General features: G+C 42.2%; 1 protein-coding gene across 2 annotated transcripts in view; it reads right to left on the bottom strand.

Moving 5' to 3' along the window:
* LOC116398195 (actin-binding LIM protein 2-like) overlaps window positions 1–26410 on the bottom strand; it is a 57662-nt gene extending 31252 nt beyond the window's left edge. Inside the window, exon 1 of one of the 2 annotated variants that reach the window (XM_031874289.1) lies at window positions 26158–26410. In XM_031874289.1, the coding sequence (XP_031730149.1) occupies window positions 26158–26170 (13 nt within the window). In that variant the 5' untranslated portion in view covers window positions 26171–26410. Of the gene's footprint in view, window positions 1–3506; window positions 5470–26157 lie in introns of those variants that run through there. The other variant, XM_031874288.1, reaches the window with a different exon arrangement.

Genomic DNA, 26410 nt, shown 5'->3' with positions numbered 1-26410 from the left:
TGAGGGATTTGCAGCATACCAGTAAAACATTGCTTTGTGCCATTGAATCATTTCTCTTGCCATTGTTTTGAAGCTAGCACAATAGGCATTGATTAGCATTAATTAAGCTAATTTGCTTAATATTAGCCTTCCAGTCATTTAATGGATTATTACAACACTATCTGCTAGATTCCATTTTAATTTGGAAAATTAGCTTCTGCCTGTACCTGAATTCACCATTGTTCATGTATGTTAGTATGGATATTGTTTATTTTTATTTTAATTAAGAAGGGACAATACATTAATTAACATGAGCTATTATGTAAATGTAATAGATTAAGCCATGCAGGCAAATTTCCATCTGCAGTCCCTGGCAGTTTGATGGCATTGAAATAAAACAAGAGAACATGAGCACTGACCCATAAGCACGAGAGAATGTGAAGCATTCAAAAAACCTCTTAAACTAATATTAAGTGCTAAAACTCTTTGATTGTCTGGATTCACATCCTCTCCGGGTCTTGCTGCTACATAAAAAGATAAAAAATATGGAAAGACTTTTTAAAAGCCCTCTGACACCTGGGCTTAGCTTCGTATAGCCATTACTTCACTGCTAAAGAGTGTCCTGCTCGTCAACCCAACAAAACTCCCTCCATCATCTCATCCGCTGTAGTTGCCAAGAAAACGACATGAACAGAGCCTGTAGGCAGATTTCACTGAGTACAAGTCCTGTAATAGAAACAGGGAAAAGGAGCAGAGAAAGAATGACCAATTTACATGACTATGGACACACACAGAATAGATTATGATTTTTTTCTGCTCTCCTCTGAACACCGACATCCACCTGTGCAGTCACACTTGCACAGGTGGATGTGGTGGAGGAACACAAAGGCCAGTGAAGGAGGGAGTGTGAGAGTTGTAGTAAAAAGACAGTGAGGGATTGGAGCAGCACAGAGAGAAACAGCATGACTCATGAATAGAGCCTCTCTGTAGAAAGCATTGTGTCAGCTGTTTGCGCAGAGCTGGTTCAAAAACACAGGCATATGCCAAGCAGGTTCAGCACAACACACAGACCTTCATCAACATCCACAGGACATTAATACCTTAAAGTGCAGAGAGAGACATTATACAGTGTCTAAGTGGGCACAGAATGACCCTTATTAGTCAGACTACATTACTTGTGCAGGGAATTAGAAATCCTGACTTGATAACAAAGACACAACAAAATACCTTTTTATTTTAATTCAAATATCAACAGGGTAATGCTAGAAAACTGGCAGACACACAGATGGTTTGTTTACTGGTCCTATTCTGGTCCAGAATAGTGAGGGGCGTCGCTGTGACTGCTGACTACCAGCCAGCCATTACATCACACACCCAGCATACACTGTCCTTGGCTCAGACTGAGACACAGCCTAGTGCCTAAAGTGTGTGTGCCTCTAGATTACATACCTGTGTGAATGCATGCATGATGTGCACAGCAGCATGTCTATTTTTACACATTTTTGCTGTTGGTTATTAGTTTTAATCTAATTAGAACAAGACTAAATAATAACATTTAAAAAAATCAACGCTCTGTCTTGAAGCATATTTTTCTGTCTGGTATGTCCATGTGCAGTATGTGTGTGTGCGTATGTGTGTGGAAGCACGTGGCCTGTGTGTGTGTGTGTGAGGGTGCCTGTAAGTCCTCACCACCAAACTTTACGAGCTTCGTCACATTGTGATGGTAGTAGACAAAACACAGTTCTGGTCCTGCATTTAGACATCACCAAACAGCAACAGACTAAACACTGGATCGGCTTTAACAAGGCTGTTGAGGACCAGACACTGGAGAGGAGAGGAAATAATTGTGGTGCGTTTATGAAAACCAACAGTGAGGCTACTTTTTACAAGTAACTGGATGGGGGTCGGCAGTGGAAAGTACATTTATTCAAGTACTTAAGCCTATAGTTTTGAGGCACTCCACAAAAGTTCACAGTAAAATTCTCATCCTGGTTTCACTACCAGAGCGTCAGATACCGACGATTGTCGAGTGGCCCTCACCGTCTTGATACAGACCAGGTTTTTAACTAAGTCCAATGTAAACCCATCTGTGTCAGTATTTAACACATATTAAGAGCGAGAAAGTTAAGCAAAGGAAGGGTGGTGGATGGGACAAAGACTTACTAGGGAGACCAGCGTTCATGTCACGATTATTTTTTACTGAGGACGTTATGTCACATGACGTTAAGTTTTTTTGTTGCTTTAACTTTATTACTTCTGGATCTTTAGAACCCCATTAAATAAATACTAAAAACAAGCGTAACGCGGTATCAAACACTCTGTTGGGCCATCCTGCATAACAAGTACTTTTTACGTTTGACATTTTGCTGCTAATACCTCTCCTGTCAAATTTTGAATGCAGTACCTTTACTTATAATAGAGTAATTTACAGGGCGGGGTGGCCGTGGCTCACTGCGTAGAGAGGGTCGTCCGGCAACCGTCGGCAGTTCGATCCTTGGCTGCTACATGTCCTATGCCGAAGTGTCCCTGAGCAAGACACTGAACCCCTAACTGCTCCCCCGGCGCTTCTTAGCAGCCTACTGCTCCCAATAAGCTAGGGATGAGTTAAATGCAGAGGATATATGTATATGACAATAAACTTAAAACTTAACATGCTAGTATTACTTCTAAATTCTTCCACCACCACTAGTGGGGGTTGATTGAAACATGTTGGGACATCTATGAATAGTGCAAACCAAATTGTGCATTGGCACCGCTACATTTTTTCTAAAATCCCATAAATTGTGTTCTTTGTTACTGTAGGTATACACGATATTATACAAAACCAAGATAGTATATTCTTTACCTCAGAGCTTATTGTTCACCCTCAGTGAAAACAAGTCATCCTAGGAATATTATGGGAAAAGTTGAAGCAACCATAAGTCTATATTAAAGGATACAGTAGTTGCAGAGAAAATTTAAATATGCTAAAGCCCTAAAAGGTCACTACAATCTTATTACGCAATGCTAAAGACACACTGTAAATCAGTAGGAATATTGTAGTGATTTCTTCCTAGCAACTGGCCCTCACCCCTTTGTAAGCAGCCCAAATGACTGAGCTCCCAGTGTTAGAGATGCAGGCAGGGGACCAACACAACACTTTTGTTGCCAGGGATGTTGCAGTGAGGCAGGCAGCATATACACCTGCAGCACGAGCATTCAGCCTGCTCCCACAGCCTTGTTGTCAGTCACATTCACACAGAAAGTGTTACACTTCAGACAGGGCTTACATAACAGGAGGCCTGTTTATCTGTGGGTTAAGTACTTCCATAGACACACATACATGCTGTAAACACAAACACTCAATGAATTGTTAGATTACAGATTATTATGATTTACTGTGATAAAACAGTAACTGTCTGCTAAATATAGGAGTGAAATATTAAGATGTATGTCCTGGTTAATACAAGTGAATCCTTAGCTACGACCTCTCTTCTCTCACAGGCAGGTGAACACACCACATATAGCTTATTAAAGGTCATCATTACCTTTCTCCTCTGGCATTGTCAATCTGCTGTTTTCCCAAATATGATATTTAGTTATGTCCTTCAATGATAGACAATAACCCGAAAATCTGTTCAGAGTCCTCTGATGGTGTTGCAACACATCTTCCACATGCTCTGCAGCTCTGGTGTAATAATAGACGGGAGCACAGAGTGAGCGCTCTGTCCGCCACTATCTCTGGAATGAGCTGTAGTTCATATGACTCCCAATGTCTCTCTCGCTCTCTCCATCTCCCTCCCTCTCTCTCGCTCTTGCAGCTATCTGTTATAAATAGAAGCATGTGCAGCTCAAAGAGAATGACACCTCCTCCTGGTAGTTTATCGCTGGGCGTGTCCCAGTCTCCTCAGTCCACACCAAACTCAACTTTGACATCCCCGTGATAACCAGACGAGGGTTCAGTATGTTTAAAATGTGTTTGGTGTAAAACTTTATCAGGGGACATCATTATTTTAACAGTGTATCTAATTAGTATGAGTAAATATTACATCAGTCATTCATGAAAAAAAAAAGGATGTGTCTGTAGAGCTGGAGAGTTCGACTCCTAAAGCATTTTTTTGAAAGAAGAAAATACCAAATGCCATTTACAAAAGGTAAATTTAGTATTTTAAAACCTGGGTTTTGCTTATTCTCATAACTCTGACTACTGCTAATGCTAACTTTGCAGGCACTACTGCTTTTGGAGAGATTTGGGAAACAACTCAAAACATCATATATCAGGGCAAGCAGCGAGAGCCTCCTCAAGCTACACAAACAAATTTACATAAGTCATTTAAAAGTCTTGTCTCCGAGTCTGAACGTATTGGCCTGATACGCTTCTAACTAAATAGAGGTCAACTTTGGAGCCACTTGCTACCTGGATTAGATAATATGTAAAAGGTTGTCACTCTCAGTGACCAACCCACAGGGAATTATCACCATCTCTGCAGCTCCTCTTTATCTTTGTAAGAGGTCACATTTTTCATTTGTAATTAGTCTGCCTGCAAGTGTCAAAATAATCAATTCATGCAGGTATAAAATGAGAGAAGAGCTACATGTACTTTCTGCTGGGTGAATGATTTCATAGGATAAGGAATGTACAGTGTAGAAAGCACAGGACATGAGGAAGTATAGGTCCGCTCTTTTTGTGTGGTATCGACTCAATTTATCAAACCACCCAAACTGCCAACCTACAACTTCTGGCAGACCGAGTTTGAATTTAGTGGAGCTGACAGTGACCGTGAATGTATAGCACAAGGGTGAAATATAATTAATGATGTACCACTAAGTTCACATTCAGGGTCAAGAATAACTATCATAGAAAAATACATTTACACTGTCTTCAGTAACTCTGCGATGGTGTGTCACATCACAATCTGTCTCAGTATTTCAAAGGTTTGGGACTAGATGAGGACAGCTGTCCCTCAGAGAAACTATGAGCTACAGGAAATTAAAAAGGTGGCTAGTTGTATTGAAGCTACGCAAAAACAATTTTTCACTACTTTTCAATACACCTCAATCTAAAAGCAATGATATTGTTCGTGCAACTGCAGCTTGAAATGAACAGTACCCATGGAGAACTGATTGCATAATCATCCAACCTCCTACCTTATCTGCCTGTCTCTATAGACATCATTACACATGTATCTACAGTACAGCTATATGCAGTTCTACTGTGTCGAGAAATCAGATTTATGTTCAAGGTGACTTCATATTGAGCCGCTGTGTGCTTGCAGGTATTTGGAGACTGGCTTTAAATCTCACCATTGAGCTGAGCTGATATCTAATTAATATCCAGGGAGTAGCAAGACTTCGCCTTAGGGATTCATCGCCAAAATCTAAGTAGCTTTGTAACGGGTTGTATATGGACCCAAATGCAACACACCAGATTCCAGGGATCTTTGGCTTTATTGCAAACCTCCAGATACAACAGGCAGAGTTTAATATCAGAGTCATGATCAGAAGGCTGGTGGGTTTACCGGGAGTCAGGTAAGGCGGGTAGAACAGGGGCAGGCAGGGTCGGTAACAGGGGATCAGTCTCTGAGAGCGTGCTGGAGAGTCTGGCATGGAAAACCAAAGAACAATCTGGCAAATGCATCTGGGAGGCAGGAGTCTATATAGGGGCTTGATTACTGATCAGAGGCAGGTGAGTGAACAGGTGAAGGGAGTTTAGACTGATGAGGAGGGAGTGACTGACAAGAAGAGTGAGGAGGGTGTGGAGCTGAACTGTGACAAGCTTCACACCCACAGAGGTAAGGACAGAGCTGGTATACTGTGCAAGGAGGGGCTGGACAAAATAATGTATCATGAAAAAGGACTTTGAAGCCCCCATTACAAATGAAAGGCGATCTTTGAAGTCATATGGTAGATGGTGCAGTTTTTACTTTTCTGTAAATCATTTTGTAATAAGGAAACATAATGGTTCTATACATAATACATAATGTAGCATGACTCGACTTACTGATCAACAGTTGGGAGTGTTTCATGAGAAATTAAATATTCAAACAATTTCTACGGCCAAAGCATAAAGCAAATGGTTTTGTGTTGTGACTGAACACTGTAGAGAAAACAATGAGGTCATTCTTCATCCTGCTGCTGTGGGGTCACCATTGGTAATGGGAATGATGTTGGACCTTCTCCATCTTCTGGGCCCCAGGAAAACAATGGCCACTTCCACAATGTTGACAATGTTGACAAAGGAAGTGCTCACTAAACGATAGGAAGCTTCAGGGGAACAGCGTGCATGGTGGACTTCGCCATGTGACTCAGCAGCAGGCACCGCTCGTGTGTGTTTGTTTGTGTGTGTTTGTGTGGGAGTACGAGAGGGAAAGAAAAAGACACAGGATCTGCATTGCAAATCATCTGGCACTAGAGCTGCCAAGTGGCATCTACAACAAATCCAAAAGTGGGACCAAAAAAGAGCGCTGCCACTTTAAGCCAAGCCAAAACAATGAAGCCTCAACACGATTTACAGCTGCATGATGACATTCATGAGGATCAAAATGCCAAATATGATAATAAAAATGCCACTTTGGGCTTTTGTCATAGGAATTTATGTCTGCATAATTCATCCTGAAAAACAATGACTCGGCTATTTCCCTCTGACTGTGATTAATGACAATGGTTGAGTTGCAAAAATGTGGCAGCAACTTTGTCAAATGTTATAGAGGAGCAAGTCTTGCATGGCACTGACATGCATGTTAAAAAAGCAACTGCATCTGCTAGAGAACAAATACGGTAACAATGCAAAAAAAAGAGTGTGAGAGAGAGAGAGAGAGAGAAGGTGGTTTCCTAACTTGAGCATACTCATCTAAATCTGTAAAGAAGTTCATCAAACTTTACCTCAGAGCTTCATCGTTACTTTTGTACTTCCTGAGCTGTGCTCATTTGAAAGCTGATAACAGGGTGCTTAAATCCTGCAGAGTATCTCTGAAAATGAAAGTCAATCAAACGACTGTTCTGAATAGCAGTAGGTTATGATGTTCACAGAAGCCCACATTTTTCATGAAACTCAAGACTCAGAAATTCTCACTTTTCTAAATTGTGATGTTTTTTTGTACATCCCAAAATCTCCGGGTGCATTGCCATCACCCTGTGGACCGGAGTAAAGTTACCGGAATAAATGAGTTACTTGATTTGAATTGTTTTGTTCAGTTCAGTTCATAGTTGGTTCATTTCTTCAAAGCTATAGGAAATACCATGACCATTCATACTGCTGTGATGCTAATGTTCCTCAGCTGAGTCGGTATTTCATTCTGTTTCTGTTTCAAACTATTACAATCAGTTCAATACAAAACTTGGTCAATACAAGTACTGTTCATAGCTCAGCAGACACCTACAGTACTGTATTGAAACAGAGTTATCAATTCATGATTTTCTCTGACGCTGTCAGGCTTTATCAATAAGCTTTGAACCAGGAAGTGACATTTTCCCCCCCAGTTGAGCTGACAACATTACTTTCAGTCCCTACGACGACATCCGACACGACAAGAAGCAGGTTGTGAAGAAGCCAACAGTTTATCCAGATACCACTTAGTATTACTCTGGCCTCATCTCTGGCCCTGTCATTGCCATCCACCTTTGAAAGGATGGATATGATGCAGGTTGATATTTAGTTGAGTTCAGTATTGTTGGCTAGGGGAAAAATAAAATCCTGAACTGTATAGCGTGAGCGGATCCTGCCCCGGGGAAAGCTTAAATTGTGGGAAATATAATGTTTTCGGTGGACTTCGCTCAAACTGGCAACCCACTACGTAAGACACACTCTGACCCCTGACCTCTATGCTGGAACCGGCTCTTCTTCTGATAGCAAAAGGGTCTTCCAGCCACCTCTCAGGGTGAAGACTCTGTTCTCTCAGTTTTGCAGCTGCTTTTTATGCTGGTCTGAGGATTGTACCTCCATCAGGTTCATGCGTGACTCACACGAGTCCTCCTGTTTAGTAGGTCAAACACAGGATGTAGGTCCATACAAGGCTTGAGTGACAATTTTATACAAGGCGTCTATGCAGTTTATATGTTTAATCACTTCTATCATGAAATAAAACAGGTTATAAGCTAAATCACTTATATCATGAAATAAAACAGGTTATATGTTGTAATAGTTATACTTTTATGCTTTCATACTTATCTACAATCTTCTTACAACTGATAGTGATGTTTTAACAAGATTCAATACGCTCTTCTGTCTCGGTTAATTTAATCATAGCACTGTTGCTATCAGTAGAAACAACTCAAAACCTCCAAACACTACATCTCCAGTATGTAACACAGGTTTCTGTTTCTTAGCCTCCAAACCCAACACATATACAGTGGGACAGCTCCTCATGAGCCACAGATCATACCACCGTTTAATAGTACACCCCATGACAAAATGACTGACCTTTATCTGTAAAATTGCTGGAGCGCCCTTAAGAGCAACACAACTTCACAGTAGAGCATTCATTTGGCATTGTGCTCCTTTAACTTTGTTGGACTCACAATGGACAGTCCAGAAAAAGGATTGGAATGGATCTCAGTAAAAGCAGAGACCATAACAATTTTTATTTTTTATTCCACGTACTTCTTTGAAAAAAACCTGGTGCCTCCATTACCCACAATAAAACTAGACTGCTAACAGTTTGGTTGGAGATTGGGGTGTGTTATGTTAGTAGCAGCTAATGCAGCCTGGAGCCTCTAGATGAGCCAAACCCCCAGGAAGAGCGCGGGACTTTAAAGCAAATTTGACATCGTGGCCAAACGATGGAAGTACAATTTCCGGGTCCATCACATGAAGCTATGGGGGCCACAAAAACGTTTTCCATAGACTTAGGAAAAGAGACATGTGTAACTCATCAGATAATTTTTTGAGGTAAAACAACTTCCCCATACAAACACTTGAATAGTCCCCCTTTTTTTAATCATTAGGTCTAAAAGATGTAAAATGCACTAATAGCTGAATCCAAAGTTATTGATCTTCCTCCATTCCTGTAAATGAGCCTGAGAACGAGGCTGGATTGGGGACTGGGAGGCGGGGTTAAAGGGAAACGCTAGCACGCTTTCTCTGTGGGCCCATGGAATTTTTATCTGAATTCTTTACTCAGAAGTTGAACTTTTTTGCTTCATGCGCCACTGAGCAAATTTTAACACCACAACGCTGTGACCAGTTCTGTTAAAGTTGAAAATCTTGTTTTTGCTGACCTCCAGTGGTTTAACTTCTCACCTTGTTGCAGTGATGGAGAAGTGTATTCCAGGTGGTGTCAGTATAATGTGACATCATTGTTGTCAACACACTTCTTATACAGAGAGCACTGCTTGTCAGTCTGGTTTAGAATTACCCTTTAAGGGTTCCAGTGGAGAGTTTCAGTGTCCTAAGATGCTGTTTGGCTGCTTCAGAAGTTTCAGGTTCAGGAGGTTTTGAACATGGGCTCAAAATATACAATCCAGAAAAATCAGTATTATGCTTCCCTGAAAAGTAAACAACATAACCAATTGAATTTCTTTGTCTAAACGGTGCTGTAGATCTATTAACTGAGTGGATGAAAGAGAGGGATATATACAAAGTGGAAGTCACAAAATTGAGCTGAGGACATTTCTCCATCATATCTCCATTTCCAAGATTCACTATAGGTTCACTATATGTGGATGGATTTGTGTGTGAGGCCGAATGTGCGTAACTGTATATGTTGTTTAGGTCTGCTCTTGGAAATGCACCCCTCCCTGAATATACAATGCAGTAAATACCACAAATCAAACTCTGCAGCGATAGAAAGCTGTGTTTTGTGGTGTCAGAATGTGTTTCTATCCATGTAAACATGAGGGAACACCCTCCAGATTATATATCTACCATGACAGCAGACAGATCCCACACACACACTTATACACACACTGTCAGCTCCAGCTTCTCATTGGAAAGAGGGGGCTGTAACCAATGGCAACCAGGGAAGGAGGGATGGATGGATGAGTGCCAGAAAAGGGGAAGTCTCCAGAATGAAGTAAGCTTGTTACAGCAACTGTTTGACCAGGAATGACTCAGAGATCTCTCCTTCCTCCATCAACTCCTTCTTCTTCTTGCCCTCTCTCTGCTTCTTATCCTAATCGTATTAACCTTATTTATCTCTTTCTCCTCTCCTTCTCACTAATTCAAATATAAATACCTTTCATTGTAATGAGATATTATTTAAATCTTAATCTATTTAAAGGAGGAAAGGAAATAGGAGATAGGAAAAACAAGGAGGAGGCAAGAGGAGAAAGGAGGAGGGAGGTGATAGGTGGAGAGGAGAGAATAGTGATAAAGGTGGAAGGAGATGAGGGGAAAAGGAAAGGAAAGGTGCGGAAAGGAAATAAAAGATATGAGAGAAGAGGAGACAAAGAAGGAGAGGAGAGAAAAGGAAATTACAAGGAAAGGAGAAAAGAAGAGGAAATACGCAAAGAGAAAAGGAAAGAAAAATAGGAGAAAGATTGAAAGAAAAGAGACAGTTGGATATCAGCAAGGAAGAAAAGGATGAAAAAGAGTAGAAGGACAGAGTTTAAATAAGAAGAGAGGAGGGGAAGAAGTTAAACAAAAGGAGAGGTGGGGTCAGAGGAAAAATTGTGAGTTTAGAGCTTTTCTTCAACTAGCATAAGTAGACAGTAGACACAGAGATGTTATAACTTGTCTCAGCACAGAGTAGCGTTTGGGACATTACAGCCACAGACAACAATCCAGCCTCAAGGTACCAGCAATCACAAGATGACACACACACACACACAGAAGAAAGTGAAGTGATGAATAATTCATTGAAGCACATTGATATTTGTGTCTCTCTCCTTCTCCCCACACAGCAGTAATCTGATCCAGGTGTTATTGCAGGATTAGCGGTCAAGGTAGCTGCACACACTCCCATGATGCATTTGAAAAACACAAAGGACAATATGTCTTGTTTCCTTTTAACTTGCCTACAAAAAGCTCCCGTAGACATATGTACATCGCATTCAAAGTGTTGCATTGTCATCATAAGGACACATTACATCATGAACTGTAAGATCATAATATAGTATGTGGCCAATATAGAGACAGAGCTGATGGGAAACTATATTTCTAATCAATATAACTATGTTTGCCTTCAACAATCACAAGAAACAATATGTTGATTACTGACTAAGCATTTAGTATGTTTTCCTCTCTGTTCTCTTTTTCTCTTCACAGCTTGGTGACGTACTGACTCTCTGCACAGCTAGCTGGTGATCTAACTGCTAACACACTAGCCAGCCTGTAATATGCTAGTGCTAATGAGTCAAGTTTGGTTGCTAATTGGTCACACCATTTATTCTTGTCTCATAACTCATAAACAATGCCTCTTTAGCGGAGCAGTGCATAACTCCACGAGGGCAGGATTTTAATAACGTGGAGGTTGCAACACAGTTAGTAGCCTATGACAGCTTTCTTCACTTTGGGCTCTAAAGCTCATTAGTTCCTCAAAGTTTGCAATTGGCACACATTTTTAAATTCTACAAAAGTTTAAATTGCGCAATGATTAGCACTGATTTGCATCAATGTCGGTGAGGATCTAGTTAAAGTCACCTTCTAGAAACCACCAAGGGGCCTAAAAGGTAGTGCCTTGCTCAAGGACTCCAAGGTCGAATCATACCTCCTATCTCAAGGTCCATGATGGAGATTTCAACCTTTGAGATCTTTTCAAGCTTTTCCTACCAATTAAGTTGATAAATCTTGAACAAAAACTAAAGATTTTTGATTCAATTTGAATAGTCTTAAATGCATGTACTGTATCTGGTGCAATGATAGATAGATAGATAGATACTTTATTCATCCCAGGGGGAAATTTGTTAATGATTGTCTAGAATCTACATTAAAAACGATACAAAAATATCTTGCCCAATCCATCCCAATTTTGGCATTTCTAGATGAGCCCCGATGTTTTCAACTGGAAGTGGTTGAAGGAGTAAAACAAGAAGTAATTCAGTACCTCAGGTCACAAGTGATGATAATGTGAAGTGTGAGATCCACATTGTGGATTGGTGTGGCATTTGTGTGACAGTCATTACACAGGACTACTGTGATGAAGAGGGGAGTTGCGTATGAATGCAAAGTTCTTGATTGACCCGCTGCTCCATATTCTAACCTGCAACCACAGTCAGGAAGGATTCAGACGACAAAATTAGTTTCTATCTGGGAATCTGTGGGTAGAGCGGGTTACCCTGAACCACAAGGTTGGCAGTTTGATCCGGCTCCTCTTGGTTCGCATGTTGAAATGTCATTTAGCGAGACCATGAACCCCAACTTTCTCCCTGGGCCCTTTTCCACTACTCCTAAAATGTTTAGGATGGGTTAAATGTAGATATCAATTTTCATGTATGTGACAATTGTAATAAAAGTTTAAAGTTAACATCTGCTCATTTACACCTTAGCAGCAGCATTTGATCCCCCCCATCCCTGTGGAAGTATTCTGAGCATGTCTAACAGAAAGAAGACCCAGAACACACTGGATGGATTACATATCCAATGTGGCAGGGGACTGATTTCCCAAGGATCCCATGAGGATCGCAGGAGTGGAGATAAGGACATCTGTACCATGTTTATTCTGTGACCAAGAGATGGGTATCGAAACCTTGTATTAAACTGGCACCAGTGCAAAACTTTTAAAGACCGGAGTATTGATAAGCTCCTTTTAACTGTACTTTTTAACGTTTTTAATGTTGTCATTTATTATCATGCTGCAGCATGCATCTTCTCTGCTCTCTGTGTCGGGGCTGAGCTCCTCCAACGACAAACACAAGCACACACAGCAAAGTCTGTGACTCATGGCTCGTGACTATAAGTGCAATAAAACCTTTGCGAGTAAAGTGCCAGTACACCTGTTCAAAAGCATAAACATGTAGAAAAGCAATATTTCTCTGCTCTGTCTGCAGTCTTTCATCCACCGCTGCTTTCTAAAAACAGTAACATATAAAAAAGCAATTATTCAGTAAGAGTAAAGAACCAAAACTATAAGGAGTATCAACAGTAGTAGTATTGATAAAATCCTAATGATACTCATCCCTATGTCCTTTGGATCCAGATAAGCAGCTTAGGTGGGTGGGTGGACAGGTGGATGGTATGTTGTAAATGATTTCTGCCAGTCCCAGAAAGATACCTCTACTACATACATTGTTTGTCATATTGCAGCCTACAATGCAGACTTCCAGATATACAGTGACACATTGTGATGAGCTGTAGTATCCCTTTGATCAAACACTAACTTTGAGTCCTCCGATTTTTTGTCACTTTGCACTGCGTGGGGGTGAGCATAGATTTCATTTGATCTATTGGTGAAGGGAACATCGTTATAATGGTGTCCAATTCAGAGCTGTCTGTGCATGCATGAGTGTATATAACCCTCTGCTCTGCATCATGAATTCTGTATGAAGATTTGTAAGATTTCTAGGTCATTTCTCAAGAATACTACAAAAGCATTTAGACATATCATCAAACACTACATCTCTTGCTAAAAGCAACAGACAGGTGACACATTTAACACCTGCATAAATGAATGAAGAATCATAACTAATGCAGGTTATGCAATTTTAGGACCTTCACAGTCACCAGATCTCAACTGAACACCTAAGGGAGATTTTGGAGCAGCTTGGTAGACAAACACCATTAACAAAACACCAAATGAGGGAATATCTTTAGGAAGAATGTTTCGATAGAGTTCCACAGACTTGGTGAATATATGCCAAGGAGCACTGAAGCTGCTCCAGTTGCTCATGGCGCTTGCTTAAAACTAAGAACATGGTTAAATTATACCTGTTAGCTTTGTCATTGAGCATGTTGTAGCTGCATGGATGTGCTCTTAGACTTCTTTAAATCTTTCCCTGACCTTAACAAGTGTTTTAGTTGCCCAACCTTAACCCTACCTTACCCATGCTTTATTTATCTTCAGAGAATGTTAACATTGGGCGTTGAAAGTTTAATACAATTTAAAGTAAATTAAATCTGTGGTTTTAGCCCAATACAGCATCTACATTATGGTGATGGGGTTGCAACACTATTAACACACTTTCCCCAAAACTTGTGTAAAGAGGCAGAAGAAAACAGTAAAGTGGCCAGATAAACCTTCATCGCTGTAGTATTCCAGATCCTGCAGCATCTTGCTGTGGCTAGACCAGCCAACTGCTCGTTTATATTTGCTCCAAATGTTATGCTAGCTGCTGTTAGCCCAACATAGGTGAACTTCACAAAAAGTAAGGGACAATTTGGTTCAATATAATATGACACATAACATATTTCCAATTAGGCAGTAGACAATTTCATCAAGCAACCAATTAAAAACTAAAAATTGTCATTTAGATTTAATGAAAAGCTGAAAAAAAGTTTGACACATACTGATCTAGACATCAAAACTACACTAAGAGAGATGACACACACATGCAGGATAAATAACTTAATGACAATAAAATAACTAACCCTTTCTGTTGGTGCATAGCTCACTTAGCTGCTACACTCCCAACATTTCATCCTCTAAAGCAGTGGCGGCTGGTCAATAGAGGGCCATGGGGCCTGGCCCCACCTTGAGCCACACAAAAAAAATAATAATAATTATAATAATCATAAATTATACAAATTGTCAATATTTGTGTTTTTGAACTATGGAATGTACCCAGTAATGTGTGTAAAATATGATATCTGTGCAAAATATATGCTTTTCCTGCTCGTCCTCTCCGCCTGTGTGCACGACACGTCTCAGAACGCGCAGCTAGGGGGGCCAAATCGTTTTGGCCCAAAGGAGGCGGGTCTATGAAGCAGTTTAGCCAATTGCTGATTAAAGATATAAATGAGTGACATACAAGTTAGCCAATCAGCACCCTCAAATAGATTCAGTGTGGGGCCAAAACGATTTGGCCCCCCTAGCTGCGCGTTCTCGTCAGGAGAAGTCTCTACAGGCCAACGCGAGCACTACACCTCCAAGTCTCGTTTGAGCGGAGAACTTTGGCGGAGATTCTGCAGGCCAAAGAGCTGATATCAGATCAGCCTGACCTCACAATCAGACAGCAGACTAGCGGGAAAGGGAAGCAGTACATGTGAAGCTTCTCTACTAGCTGTACACCAGACAGGTTTGGCTAGCTGGATGCAGTCATGCTAATAACTTATTTAGCTTTTTAAAACAATGGGGACAGATCCAGCACGGACAGTTAGGGAGTGAGGGATGAGGAGGTAAGGAAACATGAGAACACCAGGACACACATGGAGAACTCTGTCAAGCTACCATATTAGGCAAAGTGAACATCTTTTCTTCTACATAGTCTCATCTGCTTAACTTGGTCATGGAGGCATCAACATGTAATTGAGATGTTAAATTAACAGTGAAAACTCATCATAGCTTAATTTAACATCAGTATTCATAATTACACTTCATGTTTACTTCTCCTGATCTTTACCTCCTATAACAAGGTCCATAGGGGCATCTCAATAAATAAACATGTTATATTATATTATATAAGTGTTATTTACTGCTTTTTTTTGTGTTGGAATAAATGTTAAATATTTAACTGCAAAGTAGTAATGTGTGTTTGATACTTTAATTCTTTTGCATGAAATCATACTGGGATGTTTGCTGAAATTGATAGGATGGCCCTACCTAGAACATTTTCCACCAGCCGCCACTGCTTTAAAGACAGTTCCCTTATAATGTCAGCTCATTTAACGCACTGCTGCAGTTATTTAATGAACATGCTACAGCTGCTTGAACACAGCCTGGAACATAACTCTGTGTACAGAGCTCCCCGTTAAAATGCACAGCTGACATTGATGGATGCCATCACACCTAAATGTCACACACTCAGCATGTTCAACACAGAAGACTCAATTAATACTGCATACTGGGCTGTGAGGATGCAATGAATTAAGTATGACTCAATGGATGCAACAGATCTTTGGAGAAAAGCAATCTATTACAAGGATGAAATATTTTTCATTTCTGTTTCATGTTCATCTTCTAATTCACTTGTAATAAAAATACCATGGGTACTTTATTGCTTGAGCTAGGCTAGCTTTCCCCCCTGCTTCCAGTTTTAACAATTTACAATTTACCCCAAATTTCGAAGATCCATATTTTTTCTGTTGTATCAATCTAGATGTTTTGGTGTGAGTTGCCTAGTTTTGCAGATCTGAGCCATATAGATGTCTGCCTTCTCTTAAATATAATGGCACTCTATGGCACTCGGCTTGTGGTGCTCAAGTCACCAAAAAAAAGAAAAAGTTTGAAAAACTCAACAGTAATGTTTCTTTCCAGAAATCATGACCGGCTTACTCAAGATAATCCTCCTTACTCTGATTGGTTCTTATTGATTTCCGGATATAGGCACACAGATATAGTAAATATTGTACTCTAAATATTAAATGACTACAGTATTGGATCAGCTCTAAAAATATCAGTTGTGTTCATCGAAAACTGTGACGTGAGTCACATAGAATAAACAGCCATTCCTGCCTTCATCAAAGGCCCAGCATTTAAAATAGCAGCCTGCAGTAAAATGTCACAAGGCCACACCACATTGCATTGCAGGCTTAATTACCACTGTGTGTGTGTGTGTGTGCGTGTTTGTGTAGCCCCAGTGCAGGCGCTTAGCACCAATGAGGTCAGCCAGTAATTATGCCAGTAAGAAGAGCTGTGGTGTCAGCCTGACTGCAGTCAGGATCTGCCCACTGTTATTTCTGTTGTGCAGTGTGAACCACCACTTTAATGGCTAGAGAAACTGTGAAACACAACATTTAGAAAATAAAATAAAATAACCCAGTCTGAACTATAGTCATCTCGACATGTCACAGTAGAAAAAGCACAGTTGTGAGTAATCAAATAAATGGAGGACGAATTCCATTTAGCAAATTCAATTCAATTCAATTTATTTTTGTACAGCCCAAAATCACAAATTGTGATTGTAAAGCCTCAGAGGGCTTTACAATCTGTACACATGTGACATCCTCTGTCCCAGGACCCTCACATCAGAACAGGAAGAACTCCTCAAACCCTTTAACGGGGAGAGACCTGAGGGAGAGCAACATTGGAGGATCCTCGATCAGGATGAAGTGTGATAGATGTCATGGGTACAGAACAGTGGTGGGCCGTGCATTTTATACCTGGGCCTGCACTCGTAAAAATGAAGCTCAACACCTACAAATACACTATGAGTGCAGATACATGAATACCTGCATGACGGGATGCGGCGGCATTAACAAACAATGAGTCAAAATCAATTCAGCTAAAACACGCATTCTTAAAACACTTTTGTTCACACACTGCCGCCAGATTAGTAGCTTCCAGCTGAGATGCAATTAAGAAAACTCACCATTAATGACATTAATGTTTGTAAATTTGGCCTATCAGACTTAAATGTGGTCACACTACCACCACTCCATGCAAATATTCACTGCCTGTACACAAGCCTGTACAGCCAGCACAGTCAAGAATGTGTTTCCTTCTTCATTGCAATCTCCAAGTGAGGGCGTGATATTAGCATTAACCTTGTTCAACTGAAACCTGCTAATAGAAACAGTGACACTTGTTTCCCCACTGGGGATTAATAAAGCTTTCTCATCTAACTGTGTTCAAAGAGCTGCATCCTGTGATGGCGCTGCTTAATGTATTTTCACGAGTGATGAAACGGTAAAATTACATCCTTTTCGGGGCTAACCAATTTCCTTGGTCAGAGGGCTTGTGTTACTACATACACTCTGACATATCCAGCTTATATAAGACATAGGTATATTATCAATATTTACTCTGGACAGTAAATATGTGGAGTAAAAGTGACACAATTGGGACAGGATGGGTCACAGGACCAGGTGGGCACAGAAAAGCTATGGTCAGGCCTGGAAGGGTTGGGGAGTTCATTCCCGTGTCCCACTCTACCACAATTAAGGACAGAATCCCAAAACTCAAATTCCTCAACCCAACAAGTTGATCAGTCATCAAAGGAGATCGTTAAAGTTACTTAAAAGTCCATGTAAAGTTTGTTTGCTAACCTGGATCACTTGTAGTTGAACACTCAATCGCAGCAAGAAGAGTTTTTCTACTGTGCTTTGAAAAGAAAATGTGAACCACCACTCTTTAAGTGACTATACACTATACAGGCTGATGCCCACATGTCTTCAAAACTAAATTATAGCGCGACAGCTACGTGTATTGAGATATTTTTGTATACTCACACACACCTGACACTGATCAGTAGCAACTTGTCCCTACTTGTGGAGACCAGCTGTCATCATACACAGGTAGAGAATATGTCCACTCACGCATCCAGGCGACATTCTTCAAAAGTCCAAAGGTCAAACTTTTAAAAGGCATCATGAAAAAGATGTCCCAGACAAACCATGTCCTTTGTTTGTCTCTCTCGCTTGCAGTTTACAGCAGTGTGCTAATGAATTTCTCCTGTCTCTGACTGCCAAACTAACTGCAGTACTGTCAATAGCAGCTCCAGCAGTGCTGCACAGCATCGATGGGTCTGCCCATTAAAACCAGGGGCCATCCATGCTTTCTGTGCTGATGGACGAGATTCATTAAGTGTCTCCAGTCTCTGTCCCCACTGATATCTTATTTTTGGTTTTGACCAGATTTAATGCAAAGTCGAGTATTGGAATTTGTCGATAAGGTACATCGTAGCGGTCAGACATTCCTGATAACTCTGACTGATGTATCTCTAAGAATTACAACTAGGCTGATGTGTTTTCTCAGCTCGGCTGCTTAGTTATGTCCTAAAACGCTATGAAATAACGCAGCATTAAGTCAAAAAAGAGCGTTAGCTTTCTAGTTAGCAACTGTTAATTACTAACTACTTACTTACTTACTTACTTACTAACTCAGATTTAAAAGCCACACAGATGTTCTTATGAATATAAGGTTAAGCAGTAGAGAATGACAATTGTAGGTGTTTTTAAGGATTATAAGCATGATGCATATTGTGGTTCAGCTCCTATATTTTGTTGAGTGTTCCCAGGTTGAAAAATCTGGGTTTCCTACTTCAGCAACACATTCTCACTCCCAGCTCGTCAAATACAGCCGCTCCAGGTGACCCTCTGGAGCCGGTTTTGGACTCTGGGACAGTGTGTCACGTTTCCGCTCGGTACATGCATACGCTTTTCAAAATAAACTTCCAGCATAGGTGGATCCATTATGCCTACTTCACACAACATGACGTCAGCCCTGGTTTTCCTCTCATCGACAGAAACCACAAATCGAAGGAAACAGGCGTCGGCTTGGCCGTCACACATCGGCGCTCGAGCGCTATGTGTGAACTGTTCAAAGACACATCGCCGGTGAATTCCAGATATCTAGCAGGCTAAATATCTGGACCTGTAGGAGAGAATGTCTGCGAGCTGCAGCCAATGAGACAACAACACAAGTACTCGGTTAGGTTTAGGTAAAGATCGCAGTTTGGATTAAAATAATTACATATTTTACATAATAAAATGTAAAATGTTGTTGAACTAACTAATAAATAAATATGAAGTAAATATCATTTAAAATGATCCAGCCATTCAAATTAAAGCAAAAAACAAATTGAGTTGCACAGCACTGAGTATGATGTTATCTCTGCCTGACTTCCAGCGCCCCTGAGTATTACGTAACTGGCTTACAGTCCGAATGTCTGCTTTTCTGACATTTATCAGCCTGTGGTCACTATCTCCAGATGTGGTGTTCCCTAATGGACCTTAACAGAACCCTGGGGAGTCCTTAGCTAAATGTGAGCTCATTATTATTAAGTTACTTCATTCATAGAACACACTTAATTGTCACTCACACATGCAAACCATGTAGTTTCATCTTCATCTAGAGTTTTGTTTGTATCCTTTGACATTATTCTTTCCCAGTGAGCACTAACCCAGATTTCAACGTTGATTTCTGGTTGAAAACGCGTTGAAATGGGGTCTGAACGTCTTAGACCTATTTTCACCGTATTTTCAACCGGCTAAATTACGGTTACAATATCAACGGTGGAGGAGTTTGAGTGGCTCAGTGATCCTGGGAGCTATGTTGTCCGGGGCAGTAGCCCCTGGCAGGGTCTCCCAAGGCAAACAGGTCTCAGGGGAGAGCCCAGACTAAGAGCGGTTCAAAATTACCCTGATGATAAGCAGCCCATGGTCTTCAGCCACCTCGCCCGGACCAGGGAAACCGGGGCACCCTCCCGGAGCCAGACCCAGGAGGGGAGTTCGTCGGTGAGCGTCTGGTGGTCGGGCCTTTGCCCATGGGGCCCGGTCGGGCTCAAGAAACAACATGGAGCAGCCACCCTGTGGACCCACCACCCGCAGGGACAAGCATCGTGGTCGGGTGCAATGCAGACCGGGTGGCGGGTCAGGCCGGAGGCCTGGGCGAGCTCTAGGGAGCATAGACTAGCTCTAGGGACGTGGAACGTCACCTCGCTAGCGGGGAAAGAGCCGGAGCTGGTGCAGGAGGTGAACCGATACCAGCTAGATATAGTTGGACTCACCTCCACACACAGCGTTGGCTCTGGAACCAAGCTCCTGGAGAGGGGTTGGACTTTGTCCTTTTCCGGAGTTGCCCAGGGTGAGAGGCGCCGGGCGGGAGTGGGGATACTCACGAGCCCCCGGCTGAGCGCTGCTGTGTTAGAGTTCTCCCCGGAGAACGAGAGCCTCGCCTCCATGCGCCTACGGGTTGCGGGGAGCAAGGCTCTGACTGTGGTTTGTGCTTATGCACCAAACAGCAGTTCGGACGATCCGGCCTTCTTGGAGTCGGTGGGAGGGGTCCTGGAAAGGGCGCCGCCTGCCGACTCCATAGTTCTCCTGGGGGACTTCAACGCTCACGTGGGCAATGACGGAGAAACCTGGCGGGTGGTGATTGGGAGGAACGTTATTGGACTTCCAAGACCTGGTTGGTCCTGAAGCAGCTGAGAGGTACTGGCAGGCCAGAAGGGCTGCAGCTGCGGTGGTCGTGGATGCTGAAACTCTGGCATGGAAGGAGTTCGGGGAGGCCATGGAGAAGGACTTTCAGTTCGCCTCAAGGAGGTTCTGGCAAACCATCCGACGGCTCAGGAAGAGAAAGCAGGGCTTACCCAAGGCTGTTCTCTTGGCGGGGGGGCTGTTGACCCGGACGGGGGACATCGTCGAGCGGTGGAAAGAGCACTTTGAGGAACTCCTAAACCCGACCAACATGTCCTCTGCAGAGGAGGCAGCACCTGAAGACCTAGGGGGGGCTCACCCATATCCCTGGCAGAGGCCACTAAGGTAGTTAAAAAGCTCCTTGGTGGCAAGGCGCCGGGGGTGGACGCTGGACACGTTTGGGGTGTCTTGGCTGACACGCCTCTTCAATGTCGCATGGGGGTCGGGATCAGTGCCCATGGACTGGCAGACCGGGGTGGTGGTTTCCATCTTCAAAAAGGGGGACCGGAGAGTGTGCTCGAATTACCGGGGTATCACACTACTCAGCCTGGGGAAGGCTTATGCCAGGGTGCTGGAAAGGAGGCTCCGACCGTTTGTCGAACCTCAGATTCAAGAGGAGCAGTGCGATTCCGTCCCGGCCATGGAACAGTGGACCAGCTCTTTACCCTCGCAAGACTACTGGAGAGATTCTGGATATCTAGGCGCAGCCGGGGGGTGGAGAACGTCAGGTTTGGGGTTCTCGGGATCGCCTCTCTGCTGTTTGCAGATGATGTGGTCCTGTTGGCCTCCTCGGATCGTGACCTCCAGCATTCACTGGGGCAGTTTGCAGCCGAGTGTGAAGTGGCGGGGATGAGAGTTAGCACCTCCAAATCTGAGGCCATGGTGCTCTGCCGGAAACCGGTGGATTGCTCTCTCCAGGTGGGGACGGAGTGCCTACCTCAAGCGAAGGAGTTCAAGTATCTCAGGGTCTTGTTCAGCTGCAGCAGTAAAGCAGGCGCTGCACTGGACCGTCTTGGTGAAGAGGGAGCTGAGCCGGAAGGCAAAGCTCTCAATTTACCACTCGGTCTATGTTCCTACCCTCACCTATCGTCACGAACTCTGGGTCGTGACCGAAAGGACAAGGTCGCGGCTACAAGCGGCCGAAATGAGTTTCCTCCGTAGGGTGGCCGGGCTCAGCCTTAGAGATAGAAGGAGCATGTTGCCGGGGAGAGGGAAGTCTGGGTCAGCCTGCTTGGCCTGCTGCCACCGCGACCCGGCCCCGGATAAGCAGAGGAAAATGGATGGATGGATATCAACGTGTCACAAAACACCAATTTCTTTTAAAATATTGATGGTTTGTTCAGTTGTAGGTTGAAAGAGACGCGATTTTGGTTACTTTGAACGTATTTCTCCAAAATCATATTACGCTAGTCGGTGAAATGTGGTCTACATGAAGACGCGATTTCAACGCATTTAATGTTTCATATAAAACGTTGTAAATATGGAACTATAGACTCTGTGCTGTCAACAAGAAGCTCCCAGGACATCGTAATGAGAGCAGAGCACATTCTGTCAGTATGTTCATGTAAAATACGACTGTGTTTACTGATGGATCACGCATGCGCAGGGAGTTACGCTCAGACATCCTACTACAGCTTTGAATGCACGGTCTCTAGAAACACGGCCTGGCCGGGACTTGAGGAGCGAAGTGAACAAGCTGACGGAATAAACGAGGCTTCACGCTAACGACATACTCTGTAAGCACTTTAACTACTTTATTCCAATATTGCAAATGTGAAGGATTTCAGTATTATTAGTAGGATTAATGAATTAAAGTGTCACAATAATAACATGTCAAAATATGCTAAGAGTCACAAAATATTTACTTATGGAATGTATTATGTTTACAATATTCTTACTTATAGAGGATATTAGATGTTACAGTATTTTACTCATTGAATGTATTAAACCATAGAAGTATAGTCACTGTAGGTATTAAAACACTCTAGGAATAAGTCTTGAGGGTCAGATAGGGATATTCTGAGTGAGACTTTACAGACAGGCAGCAGAGAGGTGAAGCAGTGATACCAAATAAGGAGAGATGCAGCAGAGGACAGTGTGATGGTCAAATGCCAACCTGACCACGACGGAGAGGTGGAGCCAAGATGTTTTGCGAAGAGCCAGGATGTTTTGCTACAGGATCGATCCAGGGAGGGGACAGAATTCAAATGGAGCCAATCACTGAATGACACGGGGGATCATTCAGACGTTTTAGTACAGTTTATATACAGGGGATATAAAAGACAATGTTCTACAGAGTATCGCCACACTACTTCCGCCCCTCATTTTCAGCTAACTGGCCGCGCCAGACTGTGAGGAGGACGCGTGCATGTGGTCTCTGCTCTTAAGAACATTACTATATAGTTGATTTAAATTGCAAGTGTTAACTTTGTGTAGTACATTAAATTCAGTTTTGATTTTGAACCGGATCCAGCTCATTCTTGGTGCGCGTGCGCAGTAGGAAGTCTGCAGCAGCAAGGGTCCTGCGGCCTGGCAGTCTCTCATCCTTTGTCTTAGACTCCACACAAACCGAAATATTCATTACCATACCATTAATATCATGTTATGCTCACCATGCGGGCAAGGCTGCTAGCTAGTAGCGTTAGCATGTTAGCTAGTAGCGTTAGCAACATGTGTTAGTAAATGTTGTAGACTCTTTATGGACTGTCGCTGTAGCCTAACGTTACAAAAGAGTTTTAGGACATTTTACATGTAAAATACACGGCGGACAGCGAGTGGGGCTGTACACAGGTTAAATGAGGAGGACGTGAGTAAAACAAAGTAATGTCTAATAAGAACACGGTCAAAACATTGTTGTTTGGCTTATAGCAATATACAGACAATATAAAGTATATACTGTGTAATATCCAGGTCAGCATCGTTCCGTTGAAAACACGTAAATGACCACTATGGTCTCCGGTGATAAGATGTTCACAACTAGTTTGAAAGTCAATATGTTTTTCTAATACTTGTTTTATTTACAGATGTCCACCTCCTGTGTGGCTTTGAAAACGACATTTAAATCAGGAAAAGGAGATGATGGTTGTATATAAAGAACATTGTTTATATTTATATTGTGCTTAATAAATACAAATTAACCGTTGCCTGTGTCACTTGGTCTTTTGTCCTGTAAGTGGAAACTGATGATGTGTTACTATGACTAAGTATTTAGTTGCTACATGTTGATCTGAGAGCATTTCGATGTTGAAAACACGTTTAAAATACGGTGACATTGAAAACACGTTTAAAAGTGGTTCAAAAGTGAAAGTTTTTTCGCCGACTATTTATAGACGTTCATTAAGCGTTCACGGTTAGACCAGATTTCAACGGGATGTGCAATACTGGCTTTCAACTGATAAATGTGGAGGTGGTTTCTTAGTAAGCCTCTAAAATGATGATATACTATTATTAGCACAACAATGTAGAGGACGAAAAATTGTAGTATTGCAAATCCCGTTGAAATCTGGTCTAAGCATGACCGTTCAATCAATGACTATAAATAGTCGGCTAAAAAACTTTCACTTTTGAACCAATTCTGATGTCTATTCAAAGGTGGGCGTAGACGTCTTTTCAACGGAAAAATGCTCACTGGGTAATTAAAGTAGCTAGCAGCACTAGCTCCAAAAAGTTCTAAATTTAAAACGAAAGTTGAAAAATTGTCCACACTGACAGCCTGTCCCTTCAAGCCTCCCTCTAAAGCAGGGATCTCAAACTCCTGGCCCGCGGGCCGAATCCGGCCCGCCACGTCATTTTATGTGGCCCGCGAATCCGCCAGCAAAAAAAAAAAAAAAAAGTTAGACTTGATAATAAAAATATCCCCATAGTCGAAATTATGAGATAGAAAGTCGAAGTTATGAGATTCAAAGTCAAAATTATGAAATACTTAAACATACAGTCACAGAAGCAGCTCTTTGGCTGGTTACTGTACATTTGACATGGAAATGTATTGTGAGTACATTGAAGACTACTTTAAACGTGGCTTTAAAACACATGAAATACTTCACATGGGATTGTGCAAACACACCCTTGAAAGGATTTTAAGCTTTGAATAAAGTTATTGTAATAACTTGTGTTTGATATTTGTGTTTGCTATTTTCTTTAATAGTTTGATCTTTGATAATGTGGGTTTCTTAACCCTAAATTAAAAGGATTTATGTTATAATAACAAATGTGCTTAAATATATTTTACATTTATATAACTGCATGTACAATATCTTTACACTTGAATAAACAATAATCAAATGCAGAGAGTTATTTAACAATATGTTACGAGTAGTTACATTTACAACCGGCCCTTTGTGGGCGACCATGATGCTGATGTGGCCCGGAGTGAAAATGAGTTTGAGAACCCTGCTCTAAAGCCACTACCACTACCACTAAAAGTATCATGATGACCTGAAACAAAAAACATGACTATTGTCAGTGTTAGCAGCTTGTGGAAGACTCCAGAGACGAGCAATGCGAGCACGGCCAGAATTCGTGCAGGCAGACAGGTAAGTACACAGGCAGGTAGCCTGTGCACTCATTACATTCAGGCAGAATGAAATGATTGGACGAGTACATTATTCCAACGGCCACAGATACACACATTTTTACCTTTTCTTTTGTCACAGCATTTGATTCAGAGATTGCTGTCAGGATGTAATGACAATTTCAACAAAAATATAAAAAATATCGACCCTACCTTTAACATGTCATTTGCACGTAGAACAAACAGTGCAGTGCTGTTTGCTGCAGGACTTGACAGTTCACAGGTTTCAAATGAGGACCAGCCTTGTGTTACATTTGTCGAATCCTCCTCAGGGACAAAGCCACGTGTGAGAGCAGCAGCCCACCAGGAGTCAAGAGCCCCCAACCCCACTGTGGGCATGCCTACACCCTCTCTCATTAGCCTATATGACATTCATTTTCACTGGGACGAATTTAAAACTGTCTTAAAATCAGACAACCTCAATGTTAGCAGTAGCATCCCAGGGTGCACTCTGATGCTGCTGTCTTCATTGGCAGACATAACACGATATAGGCCTATAGCAGGCTGCTTATCAATTGTAACACATTGCAAATGCATCATATACACAGAAGAATACTATTGAGCTGCCGAAGCAGGGGACAAATAGTGTAAATTAGGAGAGAGCAACACAGACTCAGTAGGATATTCAACCCAGCTACGTCAGGAATATTAAAAGTTATTGTTATTGGGAGAGTTTATTGGGCCATTAACACCCAGTGTGCACGAGGAAAGCCAGTGCAATCTACAGTAAAAATGGGCTTACCAGTGCTACTCATGGTGCCAGTCAGACGATGCACAGTAAATAAGCCACTATCCACACTGACAGTAGCCTACATGGATGATGCCAGCCGCATGAATGTTTCCACGGGAATGTTGCAGAGAGCCCGGTGGTCCCTGGCTGATGATGCCGCAGAGATGTCCCGAAACAGCCGCACTGATTAGACAATGTCCCGCATACACTGCAGGGCTGCGCTGCCTCACTCTACAGCAGACAGCGCAGGTTGGGTGTGGGCGCA

The sequence above is a fragment of the Anarrhichthys ocellatus genome, unplaced genomic scaffold (genome assembly GCF_004355925.1).
Source record: "Anarrhichthys ocellatus isolate YVR2014 unplaced genomic scaffold, GSC_Weel_1.0 scaffold79, whole genome shotgun sequence".
Taxonomy (NCBI): Eukaryota; Metazoa; Chordata; class Actinopteri; order Perciformes; family Anarhichadidae; genus Anarrhichthys; species Anarrhichthys ocellatus.
The sequence above is the reverse complement of the archived record's forward strand: the minus strand, read 5'-3'. Positions and strand labels throughout refer to the sequence as shown.